The following is a 23,217-nucleotide window of genomic DNA, read 5'->3' on the forward strand; positions in this document are numbered from 1 at the left end:
CGCAGAGAAACCAGGCTGGCCTCCAGAGTCTATATATTCAGGGCACTAAGAATAACATGGACAGTGTAGGTAGGGGCATGTAGACAATGAAATAGGGGCACCCACACAGAAGTTTGACATTTTGCTTTACAGGAAGGGTTCACAAACATTTTGAATGACCCCATGTGAAATATTTCAAATGACCTCATGTGAAATAGTCAGAGCAATACAAAGTAGGAAAAAATGAGGGTGACCTGGAAACCTCTACTTAATCCTCTGGAAGTGTAGATCTGGGAGCTGGATATCCCAATACTCTGTCCTTATGACTGCTTGCAGACCCCCAGGTTATTTACATCTAAAGAGAGGGATTATATTCAATATCCAATACCCCTTTTACTTTTCAATCCTTCTCTTCCTTCTTGGTTTTTATTCTTCTCGTTTTTAGACTGTATGTTTTCATACATGATTTCAAACTCAACTTTTCAGCCCCATGTATACTGACAAAGGCTTAATATCCCATGTTTGATTATAATAATAAAAATAGTGCTTGGGTCCGGGAGATTTAAATTCAGGCTATCTTTCTCTTTAAAAGAATATGCAGCAGAAATGAACATATTAGGCCTGTTAGAAAAACGAGGAATGAAGAGAAATACTATCAAGGGAAAGGGGGATGAAACATGACAGAGCAACCAATAAACACTAGTACAGCTTCTTCTCTCTGATGCATGCTCACAAAATACCACAAACTAAGGCAATACTAAAATCAGAGCATTCCTTTTATTACTGTTTCACGCCTCCTATGACAAAACACTTGTGCTGAAAAAAATGTCCTGCTGAACACAAGCTCAAATTACCCTATTTGAAACTTGAAAGGAAGACTAGTCCCCCCCCCCTCCCCCCCGCCACGGCCAATGTGCCATCAAGGAAGAGAGGGCTCCATTTTAAATTCACAACAAAGTTCCAATTAGATACAGTAATAAAAAACCTATTGTGTATAACTGTTTTTAACTGTTTTTCAGAGGGATTGTCTTACATCAGGGTCACCTTTCTGTCAGGTAAATATGGGTAAGTCTTCACGCAGGGAATTGGGGGGGAAGGTGAATTTACTTGGCATTCACTTTCCACTGATGTTAAAATTGTTAACATTACAACCACAAGCATTAAGAAAAACAACTCATAGATCTGTGCCCTCCCTCTCCCACCCTTTAGAAGTAAAATCTTACCTCAGAACAAAAATAAAGATCTCTTACCAGGCAATCTTATAGGTTTCCATGGTGCAGAGTTTGGCACATAAGCATGTTTAGTTGCAGTAACTATAAGCTGACTGCCCAGCTTGTACTGAAACTTGATGAAGGCAGTGCCATCTGCTCCTGAGGTTCCAGAGGCAATGGGAATCTGGTTGGTAAAAATCTCAATAAAGGCTTCAGTGACTGGCTGATGTGTGCTGGCATCGCTTACGTGGACCTTCAGAGTCACTTCTGCAATGAAAACACCACAGCTGATTAACTGTTGGGCAATCTTTGTCATTTCATTTACACAGAGACCTCAATGTAACAATTGTGCCTTGACTGCTTAGTTCATATCCCTACAGGTAATGTCCATGCAGGAAGAAGAGGCGCAACAAGAGGCTACAGGAGGGGGGAGCTCCACAAGGAACCCCCACAAAGAACCTGCTTCATTTTAGCCACCTGCTCCACTTCAGATGGCAGAAAACCACAGATCAGGGTCTCCAACAATGACCTGAAAGAACACCTAGGTTCACGTGGTAGAAGACTGACCTTGAGGTATCCTCGGTTCAATGTCCTCTACCCATGCTGCATGGGAGGTAACCAAAATAGCCCAGGTAATAAAAGAATGGGCTTAGGGTAAAGAGGATATCAGAGGAGGCTTAGTGGTAACATCTGTCAATTAGCCACTCGCTAACCATCTCTTTTCCTCTCTACTGGCATTGTTCTTCTGAAAGGGATTGCATTAAGACTATGAAGTTGCCAGCCGTCAATATCCCACAAACTTCCATCCCCACTAAAAAGACTACTCCACATGCACTGATATGCAAACCCTTTGAGGGGATTATCTGCTTTCCTTCAATTGCTTGTTTAAGCCCAAAATTTGCAACCCATTCCATCAGTCCCAAACAAAAAAGATACACATATGCTTGAAGATTAGGACTCAAGTCCTGACTGACATGCCAAATTAGCCTGTAACAGTCACTTGGACAAATGGCAGTGAGCAGGAGTGAAACAAGATTAGAAAAGGCAACACAAAGGTCAAAAGGCAAGGATACGGTGTGGCGTGAGAAGCAGTGAAAGGAAGACCCTGTAGTCTCTCAAACTAGGAAACTGACGCCAATCCAAGAAATTTCAAAGTACTGCACACCTGATCTGGTGCTTCAATTCTCAAGCTTTCGTTTTACTAGAAAAGCATCCTGCTTACGGGAGAAATAGTGCGTAAATCTGCCTGCATCAAACACCTAGGTCTATTTGAATCATCTTTTCTTTCCACACCAAAACTGCTTCCCTATAAAAAAGTTTTAAAAAGCAGACTGGAATGCAAAAATTAGACATTGTTTATGTACAGACTATTGTTTAGCAGCTACTGTGCTCTCCCAGACATAATACTGCTTTATAAAAGTGGAGGTGGGGGGAAGTTTGAAAAGCAGTTGGCTGAAAACGCTGCCAAAAATCCCAGAAAACCCTCAGTACGTATATTGATATGGTGCCTACACACTTCTAAATTGCAACCACTGTAAAGTACTGATCCCTTTTCCTTTTTCAGTGCACAAAACCTCATCGTTTTAAATAAGTTATTTATGTACATCTTCTGGGTGCGCAGTATGCAGTTCTATCTGAAGCTCTTGCATACTTGAAGTTGCATTATGTAATTTAATACATGCTAATGCTGTTATTTCCATCGTCAACCACGATCTCACATTCATCCAAAGAACAAGTACTTACTGTCCTGATCTTTCAGCCTCCTACACAAGCAGCATTTTCCAATAATACCACCATAGCAACTGCATATGATTAACCATCCACATCCTTGTGCTCTATGTAACAGAAACATTTTCACCACTTCATGAAGCCAACACAATTTGCCATTAACCTAACCCATAATCTTCTCATTAGGGGGTGCTCCAAGTACCAGCCTAATCTACTTGGTACCTCTTCCTTCTCAACATGCTTGAGATATTTGTTGGCTCCGGAAATAATTTAAAGTAAATCCACGTATTGTACACTCCAATGGCTCCCAACCTTTTTTCTCTTGTGTATTCCATGGCAACTTATTTCCTAAAACTGTACCCCCATATTAGTAAATCCATTATGTATTTTTTTCGTACACTCCCCAGTGTGGTATAGTGGTTAGGAGCAGGTGGACTGTAATCTGGAGAATGGGTATGATTCCCCACTCCTCCACATGAGCTGTGGACTGATCTGGTGACCAAAGAAAGGTTCTAGAGCAGATCATTAAACAGTCTGTAAACACTTAGAAGAGAAAACGGTGATCACTAAAAGTCAACACAGCTTTCACAAAAACAATTCATGCCAGACTAATCTTATCTCTCTTTTTTACATAGAGTTACAAGTTCGGTAGACAAAGGGAATGCTATGTACATAGCATACCTTAATTTTAGTAAGGCCTTTGACAAGGTGCCCCATGATATTCTTGCAAGCAAGGTAGTAAAGCGTGGGCAAGACAATGCTACTGTTAGATGGATTGGTTGACTGACCGAACTCAAAGGATGCCACAGGGTTCTGTCCTGGGCCTAGTGCTAATTCAATATTTTTATCAGCAGCTTGGATGTAGGAATAGGGGGCATGCTAATCAAATGTGTAGATGACACCAAATCAGAAGGGGTAGCTAATACTTCAGAGGACAGGGTTAGACTTCAAAATGACTTGGACAGATTAGAGACCAAAACAAATGAATTTCAGCAGAGATAAATGTAAGATACTACACTTAGGCAGAAATTTTTTTCCTGCATGCCTCGTTATTCTCTGCTACACTGATTCTCCCAAATTGATAGTCAAGTCAAAAGAAAAAAAATGCCATCCGTTTACAATGCAACGATCTCGTTCTCAGATCTAAGAGCTTGCGGCTGGTGCAGTTTTTTGAAATGAAAGCTCATTTTGCCACTTGCTTGTAAAATACAAACCACACGGCATGTTCTCTTTGATCAGCATGTTCCCTCATCCATATATGCAGCCTTTCAATTTGACAGGAACTTCCAAGGCACTGAGTATATCAATTGAAAATTCAATGCTAAGAAGGAGGAGGAGGAGGAGGAGGAGGAGGAGTTTGGATTTATATCCCCCCTTTCTCTCCTGTAGGAGATTCTAAGGGGCTTACAATCTCCTTGCCCTTCCCCCCTCACAACAAACACCCTGTGAGGTAGGTGGGGCTGAGATAGCTCTGAAAAGCTGTTGACTAGCCCAAGGTCACCCAGCTGGCATGTGTGGGAGTACACAGGCTAATCTGAATTCCCCAGATAAGCCTCCACAGCTCAGGCGGCAGAGCAGGGACTCAAACCCGGTTCCTCCAGATCAGAATGCACCTGCTCTTAGCCACTAAGCCACTGCTGCACCTTTATATAGATCTCTTTAGCTATAGAAGCAAGGGATAGCAATAGAGGGATACAAACAGTGCCACATGTATTATTGGTAACAGCTAGAGCTCATGCATGAGTGGAAATGCAAGAAAAAGACTGTACTAGCCACATGTACTAACTACATTACGTGAACTTATTATATCCACAATTGTTTCTATTCACACAAGATCTCGTACAATCCATTTCTAGGCACTATAATATCTAAGGAGGAAAGCACTAGATGTTGTACAAGATCTGGAACCAAGCTAAGCTAGTTTATGTTTCCGCTTGCACATCAAACCTCAGGGACCGCTGAAATGAGGAAGTGGGATTATAAATCCTTTAAGACAACGGTGGATTCTGCACAGCATACGTATAACAGGTTGCAGTCGTTATAAAGGAACCTGTTTTCCTTTTTCCCGTTCACAAGTGCGCCCTTTACTCATTCAGGCAGCAACTGGAGTCCATGGAAACAATCTGAGCTGCTTTCACACCTTTGCATGGAGACACTTTTCTTTTAAAAAAAAAATCCTGCAACACGTGTAGCTGCGCAGACATACAGAAACTGATCCCTGCAGTCATGCCAACTGTCTCACAATCCGATTGGTTGCACCTGTGTAGCTGTGCATGTACAACACAAAGAAAAAAAAGGAAACAAGAAAAAGGGACCTCCCTGCACACCCGGGGCAATGATGAACGTGTTGCTGTAGAATGTGTTGGTGGTCCTACTCGTTTCCACAGGGAGAAAACTTGCTTGGGGGACTTTGTACACGGTTGGGTGCTCAGAGAATCTGCTCACGTGTTGGGCAACTTGCACAGAATGGCAGGCAGATGGATTCTCCCTGACAGAGGACAGCACAGAACCTAAAGCACATTAAAGGAAGGGAAATAAAGCGTCTCCTGGCTGTTGTGTTCGCACAGGAGCAACTTCAATCCAGGATTCTGCAAAAGGATCGCTAGTTTAGCGATTTTCAAAAATCTCAGGTTGAGGGGAATAAAACAGGCCAAACAAATTTTGGGCCTGGGACCTCCCCCCTCACCAAACAGTTTATGTAACGTCCTGTACCTCTTATATTTGGCCTCTGCGGAATCCACCAATGTAGAAAACTGGGCTTTAGAAACTGTTGGAAGAAATGTTTTAAGAACTTGCTGTGCCAGAATGTGTGTGCGTATGTCTGCCTCACTTCTCCAAATAGTCCGGATTCAAGCATAATGGAAGGACAAATGTCTGTTGCCTCTTCTCCATCTGACCTTTGGACAGCAATCAGTAGGTTGGGAGGAAAGGATTCCTTGGCTGGAGCTTCATCCAAGCATGGTGGATGGACTGCAAGTGCCAGTCATTTGGAGCTTATATAAAAACACTGGGGTGGGGGGTGGGGGTGAGAGACCTGCAAAGACTTGGAGTAGACATTTCATTTCCCCCTTCCCATTCTATTTATTTTTCCCACTTCCCTGTCCTTATAGCCTCTTCTCTTTTCATGCCTCCTCCTTTCATTCTTAGCCAATCCAACCTACCTTTACCTCTCATCTTCAACTTTCTCTCACCTCGGAGCCTCTCCTTGGAAAAACTTTGGCCAAGTTGCACAGTGTGGGCCACCCAGCCAGGCCAAGTTGCATGGTGGGAAACCTGAAAGTACTTGGGAAGGTTTACCCCATATCCCTTTCTCCACACAACTTCCTCTTTGCGTCTGTCTGGCTTCCTTTTCTTCTTCCCACCCACCCACCCTTTTATCTGCGACCCCCATTATTACTCAGTTAATACATTTATACCCTTACTTTCTCTCTCTTCAATGTGCACTCAAAGCTGCTTACATTATGCTCTTCTATTTTATCCTCATAATAATCTTGTGAAGTAGGTTAGGCTGAGAGTGGGTGACTACCCCCAGGTTACATGATGAGCTTTTATGTCACAGTGGGAATCTGAACCTGGGCTGGACTGAAGCTCTAACCATTACACCACACAGGCTTTCATGGCTGCTGTTAAACAGTTGCAAGCAACATGCTTTGATGAGACATGCCTGTTGAATGATAACAATTTACCCAGCAGTTGCTGCTGGGCCTGGCTCCAATGAGGTCTCCCTCCAAGCCCAAAACAGCCCTGAAAAGGCCTTGTCTCTCCCAATGACTGTTACTGAAGGAAACTAAGGCTTCAACTGCTAGTACTGCTGTGTTTAAATAGGAACAGCCACAAAGTTACAGGCACGGCTTCTATTATTGGGATGGGTTAACCCCCAGTGTTTAGGGTGTTTTTTTTAGATTCTACAAAACTGGCCCTTTTTCAAGTTTGTAGAAAGATTTATCTTATCAGTTCTAAGCTCTAGTCTCTAGATTTAAGTATCCACAGATTTGTCCATATTGAGAATTAGATATTTGATGGGATGAAAGCACTCCAAATGAAGCATAATGCTACATTAAGGAGGTTTGGGAACGGAGACCTCTATCAGCCTTAGCTCTTAAGACCCATGACAAGCAAGGAGAAAGCAAGTAACTTGACTGCCACAGTATTGCCAAGGAAAACGGTGCACTTGCAAAATGTCTCAAGTCCAAGAGCTGTTTGAAACCATACCATACCACATGGAACCACAAGTAGTTAGCAATACTGTAAATCTGTAATAGAGCAAAGAGCCACAAAATCATGTTGTATTTAGCGGTCCTTCAAATTACACATATACTCACGCTTACATTCCTTCTCCTTGAATTGTACTTTTTTTTGTTTTTACAACTTTGAGGGCAAACCAAAATTCTAGGCTTGGGTGGACTATAGACAGGCAAGTATAATTCTTCATTCCTATTGCTAAATTTGTTCTGTGTTACCTAAAGGAAACGCATTTGAGAAAAACCAAATCTGAAAGACACTGAAATCCAAAACCTATAATCCCTTCTGCGTTTATAATCTGATTTTTAATAGGCTAGTGAACCCTACATTTGATTAGAAGAATCCTCTTTGCTCCATCTGCTTGGCACACTGAGATTTTTCCCTGTTAAAAACACGTTTCCCTAAAAACTGAGGCTCATCAACGAAAAGTCCCAGAGTAGCAATGTGAAACAGCCACTTGGCAGGCAATTGGATTTCCTGGCTGCCATACAACTGCTGATGTATGGAGGACTGAGACATGAGGTCTCTGTACAGGTCCAAAATGTGTTTGGATAACAAATGCTTCACATGATTTCTTCTTAAAATTTTCCAGGTGGAACTGTCTAACATCCAGAAATCTTTCTATGCAATGTAGAAGAACAAAGGCATAACTGTGGATTGAATGTTGATGCTGACTCCATCTTTTGGTCCAAAAGTCCTGTACTACTTAAAGACAGGGTTGTTAAGTGATTGGAGAAAAATGTTCTCCCCTTTACAGCGTGGATCCCCAACATAGTGCTCAAAGTTTCCATGGTGCCTGGTGACACCTTTTCTGGTCCCTACTAAGTGTTTTTAGGAAATGGGTAGGGCCCAGCAAATCTCCTGACTGACTACTGGAGATCTAATTGGCTGTGCAGACTTTTTAAAACATTGCTTTTGCAGCACAAGGATCTACAGTGTGTTACTGAAGTTAAGCTGTGGCAATCGTTTGGGGCTGGCTCCGCCTCCTGTGGCAGCCATTTTGCTGCTATGTCCACTGTGTGATGTCAGAACTCCAAATATCCCCATAGGATCAAAAAGACGGGACCTCTGCTTTAGAGGCTTAGTGGGATGTTATTTATCAGGTGATATTATTGACCTCTATGTCATACTATTAAGAACACAGAACACAGAGTGCAAGTTCAGTTTAACTCAAATCGCCTGCAGACTGTATTGTGTCATATTGTTTAATCTTAATAAAAGGCATTGCACAACTTTTGTTTCCAAAAGAAGAGGTTGTTCCCTAAGGGTGCCATCCTATGCAGAGTTGCATCCTCCTAAGTTCATCAAAGCGAACAGACTTCATAGCTTCGTATATAACTTTGCACAGGACTACACTCCTAGCAACTTAGCAAACTCCAACATTATCTCCAATGGCAACCAGCTGCCCCACCGGCTTGCAGCTAAAGTATAAAATATTGAAAAGCATTTGCCACTTAATGGCCTGTATTTAAAAGGGAGATTTCCTTATCCTTAACTAACATAGCTTAATGCTAAAACTAATTTGCTGCAGACGCAGTAGGATTCTGTTTTAATGTACAGATGCAGAGGTAATGTTACCTTTAAGGGATTGAGACCATATTTATAATTAACCTGGAACTCATGAATAGCAATAGCTACATTAGTGGCCCTGGTTTTAATGTTTCCAGGTACCAAACACAGAATACTATTATTTCATTTCTAAATGTTCTGCCTCATATCTCTTATGGTGATACTGGTACCATAAGAAACTACTTGGTTGGAATTTAATGGCTCAAACCTGTCACGTCATTTTTTTGCCAAATGGAAAAAATAAATTCAAATTTTAAAAAAAGAAATAGCCGTCAATTTCACAAAGATCTCTTTCAAAAAGATGTAAAAAATAGAAGAAAGTTATAACAACCTTCTCTTAAAGCAGACATTAACGGTCCAATTTATATGCATACCCCGTTGGATCCAACCAGATTTTTCCTCATTATTACAACCACAGTCACAAATGGCCTTTATTCATGTAGGTTATATGTCCTCTAGCATAGCTTTTTTGGCCGTCAAATGAGACTCTCTCCTCTTTTTTCTCACCAGTAGGAAAACTAGCAAAATCCGAAATCCAATGGCTTGAAACCTAAGGCTTCTTTCAATACCACAAGGGACATTTATAACTTTAATGAGATGTCTGCTAAACCCCTGACTCATGTGGCAGATCCCTGCCCACAATCAAGATGTTCGACCAAGTGAGAAACTGGGGGTCATGGCAGCTTGTAGGGGAAAGAGGAGGTAAGAAATGCATGCTATATGAATGTACTTATGAACTTCAGATCCACCTCAGTCATTCTAACTTGAAACACTGAAAATTCTAATTTTAAAAACGGTTCACCTATTTTAGCTTATAGTTCACCTCTACAGAATATTATTTGAACAAGTCTCTCTCTCTGCTGAAAAAATTATTTAATAATTAATCTGCACATGACTTTCAGCATGAGTTAAGTCATGATTTGTTGATTACTTAATATAATAACCAAAGCTGGGTCACAAGCTACAGAGGGGGGAGCTGGTCCTCTTTTCCTAGCACTGAAAAGTTTACAAGATTTGATCTTTGCAGAGGTGAAAAACAGAATGGCGGATTTTAAGGAAGTTTAGGAGATACCCTCGTGTAGCAACTCCATATCTACTGAAGTTCTGCAATTCTTAAAAGTAATAATTTTTATACGTTATGTTTACTAATATTAAGATAATTCATGCATCTTGATAAAGCTCAGAAAGAGAAATCAAATAGCTACAGTTAAGGTAATAGTCCGCAAAATTAATATCTCCCTCTTCGAACAATTTAACCATAACACCCTTGAACTCATGGCTATATCTAATCTGGAGTGATTGATCATTTATAGAACAGGCATTCCCATTTTTGTTCATAGAATAAGATATACAAACCAAATAAGGCAACACATGGTACAAATGATGCCACCAATAACTAAATACTGTAGTTGAATAGAAAAGAATCGGCATGGGGAGATAGACTCTTTAAAAACACGCACCATTATTTGCCCTAATATTGCAAATGTATTTCTATTGATAATCACCTTTTTCTTTCCTAACGTTTATATTCCTTTATGCTACTTCTACATCCAGTGATGTTTATGTCTCTTTATTCAACATCATTTGCAAAATTTTAATTAAAATGCTACACAGCTCCTTTCCAGATAATTAATAGAGACATTAAGTCACAGGACCAGTACAGAAAACCTATTCAGCAGTTACTCTAATAAAACTCATCTAGCATAACCTAGAGTTATTTATAATAGCCATCATTTATTTTTCCATCCAATGTCATGCAAGCCACTGCTTTACTTCAAATCATCTTCAATTATTCTTCAAAGGAAGACTTCCAGCTAAGCTCTGCGCTCTGTGCTATAACAATGAACAACAATGACATGGTAGCCAAAAGAATAATTTTTAAACTGAAAGGACAGCTTAACAATTTACTGTAAACTCTCATAATGATTGACAGTAATTAACAAAATAAAACCAAATTATAAGTACCTTCCCAAAACAGATACCAGACCAAAACAAAAAATGTGACTTTGAAATTTAGCATCACCGCTTTAACAAATCTACATTTTTAATGTATTATTCACATCATATTAGAAACACTTGTTTACTAACTTCTTAGGTCTTCTCATAAATAATTAAATGACAAAAGAATTGCTCAAGCCAATGCAGTTTCTTCTGCAGGCTCAATGAGATACACTTTCGTCCAGTGTCATGAGCCTGGTCAGATGTATACAGCAAACCTTTGTGTACACAGAGTACTCATTTATTTCAATGAAATGGGAAGCGCCACTTCCATATCCACTGAATTCAACTTATTCTCTCTGACAGTGCCATGGCAGGTTGTTGGACACATGTCAGCAGTTGGATACAGTGCAGATACAAAGAGCTGGTATAATGTAACACAGAAGGGACAAACTGTGTATGCTGCCTAGAAACAGAGAGGTTTCTCACTTACCAATTGTCACTAACAGCCATTGAAAAATCAACCTACCATAAAATCTGTGTCAAAGCCCACTATGCTGGTGGCTACCACAACATCCCATTGTAATTCTGAATATGCTGACATTTGAAGAAGAGGAGTTTGGATTTATACCCCACTTTTCTCAACCATAAGGAGTCTCAAAGCAGCTTATAAACTTCCCTTCCTGTCCCCATAACAGATAGCTTGTGAGACAGGTAGGGCTGAGAAAGTTCTCAGAGAACTGTGACTAACCCAAGGTCACCCTGCAGGATTCATGTGTAGGAGTGGGGAAAGAAACTTGATTCTCCAGATTAGAGTCCACCAGCTCCTAACTACTAAACCACGCTGGCCCTACTTCCTCAAAGTACTTGGCAGGCACAAGAAAAGGTGTCAGCAGGCATCTTGGTGCCCATTGGCACCCTGTTGGGGCCTCTGGCATGCAGGGCTGGGAATGTGCCTGTTTTGCCTTCCCCCTCAGCACATTCTTTGCCAGACTACATAGTAAATAGAGAGAGAGAGAGAGAGAGAGAGAGAGAGAGAGAGAGAGAGAGAGAGAGAGAGTGTGTGTGTGTGTAGAGGGGAGATGAAAGAAAAAAGAGTGTTTTACATTCTGCTGTTTGTACCTGTTTGTACCAAATACTAGATTACATTATCTGTTACAAGATAAATTTCAAGATGTTCCAGAGGCACCCCGCTAAACAGAGTCTCTCCCTTTGAAAATATAAACATTGGAACCTTCCCTAGTTATAATAAGTAATAAAATTATTATTCATTTACTGCTTTTAATTGCACTCAAATCACTTTGCAATAAAATACAAACCAATAACATATTTAACCTTTTTCTATATTTGCTTTATTTCAAATAATTCAGTAACCAAATGGCCTTGGTCAATGTAGATCATACTTATATCAACCTTACATTGAAGCTGCTACAGTAAAGATTTTTGTGCAGCTAGAATCATACCAAAATCAGTAAAGCCAGGAAAGTGAAAGAAGCACCAGAGACAGTCATTGACTAAATCCAGAAGTCTCTCAAAGGGGCCATTAGCACACAATCAAAGAGGATATGAACTAATGTTTCAATTGCACCAGCTCCACCAGGACCAAGGTGATCTGAATAAGCTGCTCCTCGCATTTAACCTAGAAAAAGGAAAACTCTCTGGTATTTGGTGGGGAAAAGGGCTGTTAAGTTACAGCTGACTTATAGTGGCTCCGTAGGGTTTTCTAGGCAAGAGTGGTTAAGAGGCAGTTTGCCATTGCCAACTTCAACATGGCGTGAGAAAGTTGAGAGAACTATGACTGGGCCAAGATCACCCAGCAGACTTCATGTGGAGAAGTGAGGAATCAACCCCAGTTATCCAGCTTAAAGCCCACTGCTCTTATCCAGAGGGTCTCTCCCTCTGATAATTAGGGATGGTCAAATGCTAAAATATAACAGAAGTGTAGAAGATGACACAAAATCAACAAATAATGTAAAGGCCTACAAAAGCTCAACTGATGGTCTAAGGTCTCCAATGTTCTATCAAGAATTAGCTAGGAGGCAAACAAAAATGCAGGGATCAGTCCCAAAATATGGAGCTCAAAACCAGGATTGGGTCTCCATTGTGAAACACAGCAATAAGAATAAAAGGGCGGGGGGAAGACAATCAGAAGCTTCTTTGGAAAACAGAAGTTTCAGTTATAGGTGTCATAACCTTTTCATTATACCCCCAAAGCCCATTTTATAACTATAACCACCACAAATCCATTATAGCTCAGAAAAGAAGACTTACCTGGGCTATGTACTGTCCATGAACACCTTATTAATTTTAGATTACAGCTAACATCTATAAGGTGCACTTCTATTCATTAGCAAGAAAACAGAACTGCCCAGTATTAAAAACAAGACAGCATAACACTATTTTAGAAAACTGCCTTAGATGCATGGTTTTCTTTTAAATTAAATGTAGAATATTCTCAGTTCAAGCAGGATAATAGAATGTTGTCTACACAGTGGTAATAAAAATGTTACTAACATGATAAGATAAAGAGATGGAGCAGTGGAACAAGTTTTTGTGTCAGTCCAGACTAAGCTTCCATTGAGGTCCAAATGTCACCATTGTTTACCAATCCTTTGGAATCTGGGAAAGCTGCAATGCAAATACAAACATTGTTTGTGTTCTTCTGGCTAGCCTGACCTCTCCATGACTATGATCCAACACTTCCCTTTATTCACTTAATAATACCCCATATTTGAACAGGCTTGAATTACTCAGCTTTAGGTTTCTGCACACTAAATCTTGTGAGAGCAACTTCAGCAAAATGAGGCAGCTTTTTCACTGTAAACAATCCAGAAGCTAAGTCGAAAAACATTAAATTTGCTAGGCAAAACAAAAAGGGCATGATGAATACTGCACATAATTCCCTTGTTGGGTTGGTTACATTCAGGGTTGCCAGCTCCGGGTGGGGAAATACTGGAGATTTTGGGGTGAAGCCTGGGGAGCAAGAGATTTGGGGAGGGGAGGGACCTCAACAGGGAACAATGCTACAGAGTCCCTGCTCCAAAGCAGCCATTTTCTCCAGGGGAATTAATCTCTGCTGTCTGGAAATCCGTTGTAACTGCGGGAGACTTCAGGCCCCACCCAGAGCTGGCAATTCTAGTTAGAATTCAGCCACGCTGATTAACAGTATCAAAGAAAGGAAATGTTTATTTGGCAACTTGGAGCAACTTTACGCATCCAAAGTTGTTCCACCCTGTTTAATTATTATCACCTTAAGTAGTAGTTTTAATTCTCACTATGACACTCCTGACTCATCTATCCTGGCTCAAGAAAAGAAACACACACATAAAGAGCCATTAGTTCTATACATTTTTAACATGCTCATTTCAAATATACATTTATGCTTTGTAGAACAATTTTTTGTCAGAATATTCAGTCTTGTTTGTTTATAAATAAGAAATTTTGTATTAGAAGTGCTCCCATTTCCTTTCAATTTTGCTTCGTTGTGCTCTTTCAGACCAATACATCTGCTTGTGAATCTGTATTGCTTCATATTTTATTTAAGCTTTCAAGAGAATGGTAATGGAAGAATGTCATGCCAATATTACAGCAGCCCAGAAACTTCTCAGTAAATCCCATTTAGATAGGAAGGCAACCTGACATCCCTTCATTGTCAAATGGTCAATTGACTTAAAACACTAAGGCATTTTAGCTAACATTTCTCACAGTGACGTCTTCATGTGGGGTCTTCACAGAAAAACATCTGCCTTCAGATCAGGATTCAATGAAACATTTAAATCCATAGTTCGACAAAATATTAATTCTCTGAGAAGTTTACACCACAAAGAAACAGATGGTTGGGTTAGGAAGGATACAGTAACAGAGTAAATTTGGCCTGTACAAGTACGGAAGCTATGGTGGCATGATGACAGTGAATTCAAACTTTTGAAACAAAGTAGGTTCACTTCTAAAACCTTAAATTGTCTACTGTTGACAAACCTGTCTAATCTGCAGCAGACGAGCCTCAGCTTTTTAATTATATGTCCTGTCCAAACAAGCTGAAATTACGGGACTATTCTCTCCCCCCCTACCTCCCCCCCCCCCGGTTTAAGTGAGTTGTGTTCAAATCCCATTCTAATTCACAGTACCAATTATGTGGGATATTTACACTTAAGAAGCTTCTCAATTCTATACATAAAAATAACACTATTGATATTTTAAAATCAATATTACCCTGAAAGGTGCTTGGGGTAATGTGAGGGTGCGGGAAAAACAACTGATGGAAGTTCAGTAAAAAGAAACTCCATTAAGAGAAATTTGTGGCCACCTATGCCTTTTTACTGTGGGCTGATTCAAGGTCTGTAATGGCTGAACCACATAAATCAATGTCCATGAGAGGGTCTTTTTTAAAAAGAAAAAGTGTATTTTCCTTAGTGAAAAGCAGATTGAAAAGAAGGCTCTGGAGCAGAGAAGGGGGGAAATATTTTCTGTGGACACCATACTTGCACTCTGGGACTTGAACCCCCTTCTGCAGAGCTCCCTTGAGTGTGTTTGTCCTAGGACTCCTACTGTTTGCTCCATAATTCATCTTGATTTGAGGGGAGAGAACATGCATTCTCTTTGCTCCCTCCCCTGTTGTGTTCTGTAGGTGGACAGTGGCAGGTTGACATCAGGAAAGAATGCCAGCATTTGGTGTACAGCCATTAGCTGTGTTCCTATGTAGCTGGCAAGGGAGTGTACCTTGCATGCCATTCTACAACTAAAGGGTGCCATGGACTCCAGCCCAATTGCTATGCTTGCCACATCTTGAATTTGGGTCTTTCCAGTGTATATTTTCTCTCTGATCAGTGATTATCAGATACTGAGTAGTGATGCTGGTAACACACTGGCAACGTGCTAGTGCCTGGGCTCACGGTTCAACTATCCATAGATACAATATTTTTAATTTTAACAAAATGGACACGAAGCATTAAATAATCTCATATGAAGGCAGACAAAGTTATCAAGAATCAGGATATGAAGGGTAGATGTTATACACCTGACAGCACTGGCATGACAGAATTCGGTCAGCACCTTGACTGGCAACATCAAAACAAGACAATGATGTACAGTCATTAGAATGTGTCTTCTAGCATTCTCCTCATTGCTAACATAAGCGTACCATGTCAACTTCCCTGACACTATGAGCATGTCAAATTTAAAGCATTTCTAACATCTGGTTTGTTGTTTATCATTTTAAAAAATCCATTATAATCTGAGAACAGCAAAGGACAACAAACTGCTTGGGAAAATGTCCAATATGAATCATTTCTACATATTAAAATACAGTTAAGGTTCAGAGTGTAAATCTTCTCACCTTGCAATGTACTCAGCAATGTAACAGCTAGGTTAGAGATATTTAATTTTGCAGCAGTGCATAATAAATGTAACCTGTGGCAATTTTCTATGGTGTTTTTATAATGAGTTGTCTTTAGAGGTGGAATTTATGAACTGTATTCACATTTATGCCCTGTTGAACAATTCTAAATGACAAACTGCAGTTTTATTAGGGATACCCTAGGAGTTGGTTGATACATGCAGAAATAGGATATGGTACAGTACTACCTGGATTATACCAGATGGTATATGAGTAAGATATCTGAAGTTACGTCCATATATAAACTCCTTACACATGGAATTCTGGCTTTAAGAGGAAAAGAGTTTTAACCTTGTCCTTTCTTTGATGTGCTCACATAGAGGTATCATAATCAGGCCTTGTGCGACCATCCTATCTAGCCATAGATCATCTCACTTTACATGGAACATATGAAGCAAAATTCAATATGGCAGCCAAATTGGTCTGGTCCCAACCGTAACAATTCTATTTTGATAAATGTGTTTCTGTAAGTACACATAGAAAGTAAAGGCTGCACCTGTTTTGCATGAAAACCAACAACAACATAATGAGAACATAAAAGTCCGGATTTTTTTTTAACCTTCTAAATTTTTAATCAGGTTCACTAGTTCACATATAAGCCAACTGCATCAAATCTGAGCAGGAATTGTGACTCCACAGAGTAAAACTGGCTGGCTTATTTCACAGATGTGTTTGATTGCACTTCCAAATATAGAGAAAAATCCATATGGGATTGTAATGGCAGAATTGCTAGTATAAGCACAACATGTCAACCTAAATGGCACTGTAAGCTTGACAAAGTGAAGGTCTGCACATTATTATCTCTAACATCTGGCTCATTGTTCAGCTTTTTAAAAAATATTTTAATTTATGAACAGCACAGTGTCAACAAACCGCTGGGAACAGGGCCCAACATTACCATTTTTATTTAAATCTTTAGAAATTACTGCCACTTGTTACAAAAGCAACAAGGATGCATTTATATGGCTAAAACTGTTGCAGTCAAGTAGATCTTGCCTATTAATCACAAGCCCACAAAAGGAGAATGGCAAGAAAGTTGTAGGATTTCAGGAGCAAAACAACCTCACAACCAATTTTAGCTGTCTGAAATGGTCAGGAGATGTCTGACCAATGTCCAGGACTAAGCACGGTTGAGGAGGAGCTACATGCAAGGGTTTATACAAGGCCAAGTTTTAATATTATTATACAAATGCAAAATCATAATAAAAAAATCCGCTCAAGCACAGGATAAGAATTCACCACCAGAGCCAAAACAAGGCTTACCTTTGTTTAGGACTGTACTGTATGGCAGCCTCCAGTTCTGCAAAATGGCGTCTTCTATGTCACTGCCATAACCATTAAGCAGACAGGGCAGATGTGACCAGATGCATTGTGACGCTTCAACAGACTGCTATTAGGTTAATTATAAACCTGTCAATTGAGAAAATACCACTGCTACCTTAAGGGACAGGGAACTTTGACAATGAACTTGAGCTAGTCAATTCAATGCTTGGAGTCACCTTCTGTTCATTAAATGTAGGTCCCTATGAAGGCTATGCCATGGACCCAGTAAAAAAAGAAACTTGTTTATATGGTGCATCTTTTTAGGAGAACAAGCTTTAAAGTAGAAAAAAATTAAAGTAAAGGTGAAAAACCAAGGATTAATTGTAATTTACTCATTCCATTTTAGATTTGCCTATCTAATATTTTTCCAAGTACCACACATTATTAAAACTTCTTTAATAAAATAAACTAATGCTGGGCGGACGACGGGAGCCACTATTTAACTCTAATCATTATAAACGTTGGTGTTTCCTCTTTTTTGTTTTCTTCGCCTTATTTCACCACTACTTGAAAGTTCTGGAAAAATGTTTTCCACATTCCCCCAATGTCTGAAGTCCTCAGGGACATATCTTCTTAAGAGAATAAAAAGGCTTCCTCTTTCCAGTTTCCCAAACCATAGTAGGAGAAGCAAATCTGCCCGAGGCTGCATATTGTCCCGGCTTTATTCCAACAGGAAACCCACAAAAGTATGTCTAGCTCTCAGCCTTAAACTGGAACATCATTTGTGCCAGGGTGGAGGGAGAGGGGACAGGAAGACAAGGGAATTTGGGGGCCAGCATTGGCTCTCAGCAGCCAGGTGAGTCTTTCTGCAGTGCTATGCCCACTGGCCAGTTGAACCACTGGGAGCCAGAGGGGCCAGCAATCACACGTTTCAATTTTGTCAGCAACTTATGTTTAAAAGGAAGCAGCTGCAGGTATGCTGGGCATTTGGAGCCTTCTTTTAACAAATCGCACCTGACATTTTTACCTTTTTATCTCTGTAGCTGGTACTCATCCTTTGCTATGTGCGCAGGGGTTTGATGGTTAACAGGGCCAGAAAATAATTTTACCCAAAGCTCCAACCATCTAATAGGCTCTGGGGGTTTCCTTCATCACAACAAGAATATATACTGTGTATGTTTGATTGTAATGTTAAAAAGAGGATAATAGTAACATTTAGACATTGGCTGGGAAATATAGTACAGGTTATGCAGGTGACCCTAAGGAGCCCTGAAGGGGCTCGGTGTGTGCGTGTGTGTGAAGTACATGACAGCCAATCTTGGAACTGATGCACTGATCATACCTAGGGTTGGCACCTCCAGATTGGGAAACACCTGGGGATTTTACGAGTGGAGCCTGAGGAAGGGAGGTTTAGAGCGGGGAGGGACTTGAACAGGGTATAATACCACAGAGTCCACCTTCTACCTTCACCATTCTCCTGGCGAACTGATCTCTGTTGCCTGAAGATCTATTGTAATAGTGGAAGATTTCCGGCTACCACCTGGAGGTTGGAAACCCTAACCACACCCCCAGAAAGCTGGTGACAGACAGAAAACTAACATGACTCTAAAGAGCCCTTAAGGGTCTCTGTGGGGTGAGATACATGACAGCCAACCTCAGAGCTGGCACATTCACTACATCCCCCGGAGGCTGGTGAAAGATAGGAACATCAACTTCCACTATGCACCCAGACCTGAAGAACCTGTAATCAGGTAAATCCAGGACCTGATACTCCCAGTAGAGTATGTTTATGCTGTCCTTCTCTCTGCTTCACCCCACATAGGGTGGTCCTTATTCTAGGCATAAATAAATTATCTTCAGAAAGTGATATCACACGTGAAAATGAAGTCTTGGATTACTCGCTGTGAAGGTTCCCTCGGCTCTGAGTTAAGGAGGCCATCTTCAGAGCATGGTTTTTCCCACCCATACCTTTGGGAGGCAGGATTAAACTTTTTGCTTGTTGGCCTCCTGTGAACTTAAAGCTTTTCCAAGCTAGAGAACCTTACAGTAATAGAACTAGAACGACGTAACATCTAAGGTATGCACATGTAAACAGTTGAACATTACGAGAACAATCATCTAGAAAAGAACAACACAGGTAAGCATTGTGGATATGATTGAAGAAGAAGAAAAACTTAGTGAGGATCTTCTTCTCAGTGCCGCCTTCCTTGCTGTAAGGCCCAGGGCAGGGTGGGCCACTCCAAAGAATCAAGGATCACTACTGAAAAGCATTGGTAACAAACTCAGATAAGAAGAGTGTGTGTGATGCACAAGAACATACAAAGAGAGGTAGCTCTGAAAGAATGTGGTTCCCAGGCCATGAAAGGTTTTAAACCCACACAGTATGGACTGAGTCCAAGAAGCAACACACAAAACAATGGAACAATCCTACAACAGGTGAAATCTATGAATGACACTTATTCCAAACATTGTGAATTAGCTGTTATAATCTTTCCGACAACCCTATAAAAGGTATCAGATACTAAACTAATAAGAACAAAAAATGCCTTGAGTCTTCCTGAAAAAGGTGGGGTATAAATGCAATGCAATAAATAAATACGTTTTATAGAGGTGGTTTCACATTACAAGTTAGGGTAATAGATGGCAGTACATATGCAAACCCTGGTTTGGAGAAATGGCTGAGAAGCAACAGTCTTACAAGACAATTTAAACTGCTAAGATGGCTGTCTTTGCACATCTACCAGAAATACATCCCACTGACTTCAGTGAGACCTACTCTCAAATAAGCGTTACAGGATCAGGCCATCAAATGGACACTGGTTCAGTGTTGCCAGTGCTACTTGATAGCAGCTGTTCTTATGTTTTCCTTTACTGTACCCTCAGAACTTCCTCCTGCATTTCTCACAACACTCAGAAAAAGAATTCGGAGAAGACGGTATCACCACAGGAAAACACTCCATGAGCAGATAAAAGCCAACTTCATTCTTTGGAAAAGGAGGAATAAGAAACTATGGATCTGACAGAGACCAACAGGCACTCAGAGCTGGAAGAATACATCAAGGATGACCAAAAAACATCAGGAAATGAGTCCTGTGTCCGAACTCAGCAATTACATTTCCCAGAGGGGGGGAAAATGCTGAGAGGAGAGCCAAAGATTGAGACTAAATGTACTCCATGGGAAAAAGGATAAAGACATTAAATGTGCTCCAAGTACAAATTATAAAAAGGAAGGAAAAGAACAACAGAGACAGACAACAGTTTTTTAAACCTGGAGGTGCTGAAAAAGACAAGCCGGATTCAGGAAAGGAAACCTATGTCAACTGCATCAAGTAAAAGTGGGACTGAAATATCCAGTTATTTAAACTAATGAAAAGAAGGATAATTTTTAAAAGGTGACAAATGGGACAGGTATAAATTAAATCAAGATGGTGCTAAAAAGCACCACTGTCTAATCCCCTGGACAACGGGAATCAGTATAAAGGTTTTTAATTAACCACAACACTCTCCTATCAATTGTGGTCCGTTTCAGTTTCGGGTTCTAAATATGGAGTCAAATGCATAGGAAAGAACTGTAAAAACTTCATATAAAATACCCTTTACGAGGCATACTTACCAATCAAGTGGGATAACACATGACAATGATCAAGTGTACTATATTCTTATGAATCTCACTGTTCTGGGCCAATAATCTTAGAGCTGGACATCCAAGACTGAAGTCTGTTCAATAAATATGCTGCGTAGGTCTTACCAACTATTGACAACAAACTAATTCTGCTGGGATACCACTGGGACCAGCAGCCTTCTGAGTATGGAGACCTTTAATAAGGTTATGTAAACTACCTCTGAACATAGATCAGGTGGCCATTTTGGAAAATCAAGAGGCACTGTATCATCTTCTAGATTGTCATCATAATTTGATTCAGAATATAATGATGAAAAATGTGGAACTCAAGTCTGAGCAGTGATAGCATAAAAGAAACTACCTCTAGTTTTTAGAAAAAAAAATTTGGAACAACCAACCAGAATCTAGAAGAATCATTGTACCCAGCTGTCTTAATTAACAGTTGTCAAGATCTCATTTTGGCAGCAGCCTTCTTTGCCGTTAGAATTTGCTTTTAAACACTCTTAGCAGCCAAATGATCTTTCACTGAACTATCGGTCCCAAGTTGTCTCAAACGTCACAAATTATGAGATACTCAACACTTAGCAACCCTAGAAGCTCCATCAAACTATGTATTTCTTGGGACTACTTTATCAACAGGTAACTTAAGCAAGAACAGTGACAAATTTTCCATCAATTTAGAAAAGAGACTAATCCCTTTCCTACGGTCTGTAGAGTTTGACATTCTTCTTATTTCAAGACTAATTTCAAAAGAGAGCATTGGGATGGGGTCCAGTGAATAGTCCTTAAATTTCCAACTTATCAACTGAATCTTTTGCTAAATAAAAAGGACCAGGTAAATAGAGAGTGCCTCCCAGAAACTCACCAACCCCAAAATCAATGATAAAAGGCAGGGTTAACTAAACAACAATCTACAATACTACATCCCTTTGGAAAAATTAGGACAAACTCTCCAAGAAAATCAAGGTCCATTCATCCATTTAACATTATTAGGCCACACTGAGTAATTGACTTGAATAATAGAATTCCAACTTGGTTAATCTTGTGATCTCTAGTTCCTCTTTTGAAGCAACCTGGTAAGATAAGGTCAACAGGTAAATCTGGAATTTTACCAAGGAAAGTCTCATCCAAGGGGCTTACCTAGGCATTAAAATCCCTCCCCATGAAAAAAAAATCTTAACTCTAGAGAATTTTGTAAACAGTTCATCAAGTAGACAGTAAAATTCTGCCCAATTAGAAAAGTGAGTTTGATTTGATTTAGTGGGAGGAAGATAAATAAATATGAATACAAAGGGCAGATCATTAATAATGAGGAGAACTGGAAAAACGAAGGACAACTGGCAAGGTGTTTGAAATTTCTTGGTCAAGTCACAAATGTTTATTGCTAATATATGTTATGTATTTAGAATTTTTAGCTATAATTTTTAAGGTACTTATTAACTCAATGGGCCAGATAATAACTTGTCCTTTTAGGGATATATCAAGCTTACACTGTAAGAAAATAGGATGGATGATTTGTTAACTTTTCAGTTGGCAACTGAAAACAGGTTTCAGTGTTTAGACAACAGTTCACTATCTTCAACTCAATCTGCTAAGGATCCTTCCAATCCAGGGGGCGGGATGCCAGGTGCAAAATTAAACAAATAGGACTGTGATGGTGGTACTAGTTCGGCTACCTCTACACTAAAGATACCGGCAGATCAGGCTTTTCTTATATTTGACACTTTACAGAACACCTTTTCCAAGTTACAGGACATTTAAAAAAGCTTTTTTGCAACCTAAAAATAACTCAGTTGACTTGGCTAGAGCCTTGCAAGGTAGAAAGGGTTCTAATAAGGAGAAATTGTTAGTTAAGCAGCAAACTCAGATTACCTTGAATGTTTATCCAAGCTAAAGCTAACTTGAGCCAGCTGTTGGAAAGACTCATAGATATTATTGATTTGAAATCTGATTCTGCTGCCTAGTCTTATTATTTATTTCTTTTATTTATTATTTGATTTGATATACCGCCCTATCCCCGAAGGGCTCAGGGCAGTGAACAATATCAATATCAATATCAATATCTATCTATCTATCTATCTACACAATATTTATAGGAATAAAGAGCTTTTTACTCTTCTTTTATTCCACCAAAATATCCAGTGGCATTTGGGCTGAGAAAAAGAGATTAGAATAATAGAACAGAAGAAGAAGAAGGAAGGAAGAAAAAGGAGGAGGAGGAGGATGATTTATATCCCTGCAGCAGGGTCAGCTCCCCGGCCATAGAGGAG

At 40.0% G+C, this 23,217-nt stretch overlaps 1 protein-coding gene across 5 annotated transcripts in view; it reads right to left on the bottom strand.

Moving 5' to 3' along the window:
* FAM171A1 (family with sequence similarity 171 member A1) overlaps positions 1-23,217 on the bottom strand; it is a 93,369-nt gene that overhangs the window by 48,981 nt on the left and 21,171 nt on the right. For 3 of the 5 annotated variants that reach the window (XM_048510908.1, XM_048510906.1, XM_048510905.1), the window contains exon 2: positions 1,230-1,457. In XM_048510908.1, the coding sequence (XP_048366865.1) occupies positions 1,230-1,457 (228 nt within the window). Of the gene's footprint in view, positions 1-1,202; positions 1,458-23,217 lie in introns of those variants that run through there. The other 2 variants (XM_048510909.1, XM_048510910.1) reach the window with 2 other exon arrangements.

This window comes from Sphaerodactylus townsendi, linkage group LG11, assembly GCF_021028975.2.
Source record: "Sphaerodactylus townsendi isolate TG3544 linkage group LG11, MPM_Stown_v2.3, whole genome shotgun sequence".
NCBI classification, from domain to species: domain Eukaryota; kingdom Metazoa; phylum Chordata; class Lepidosauria; order Squamata; family Sphaerodactylidae; genus Sphaerodactylus; species Sphaerodactylus townsendi.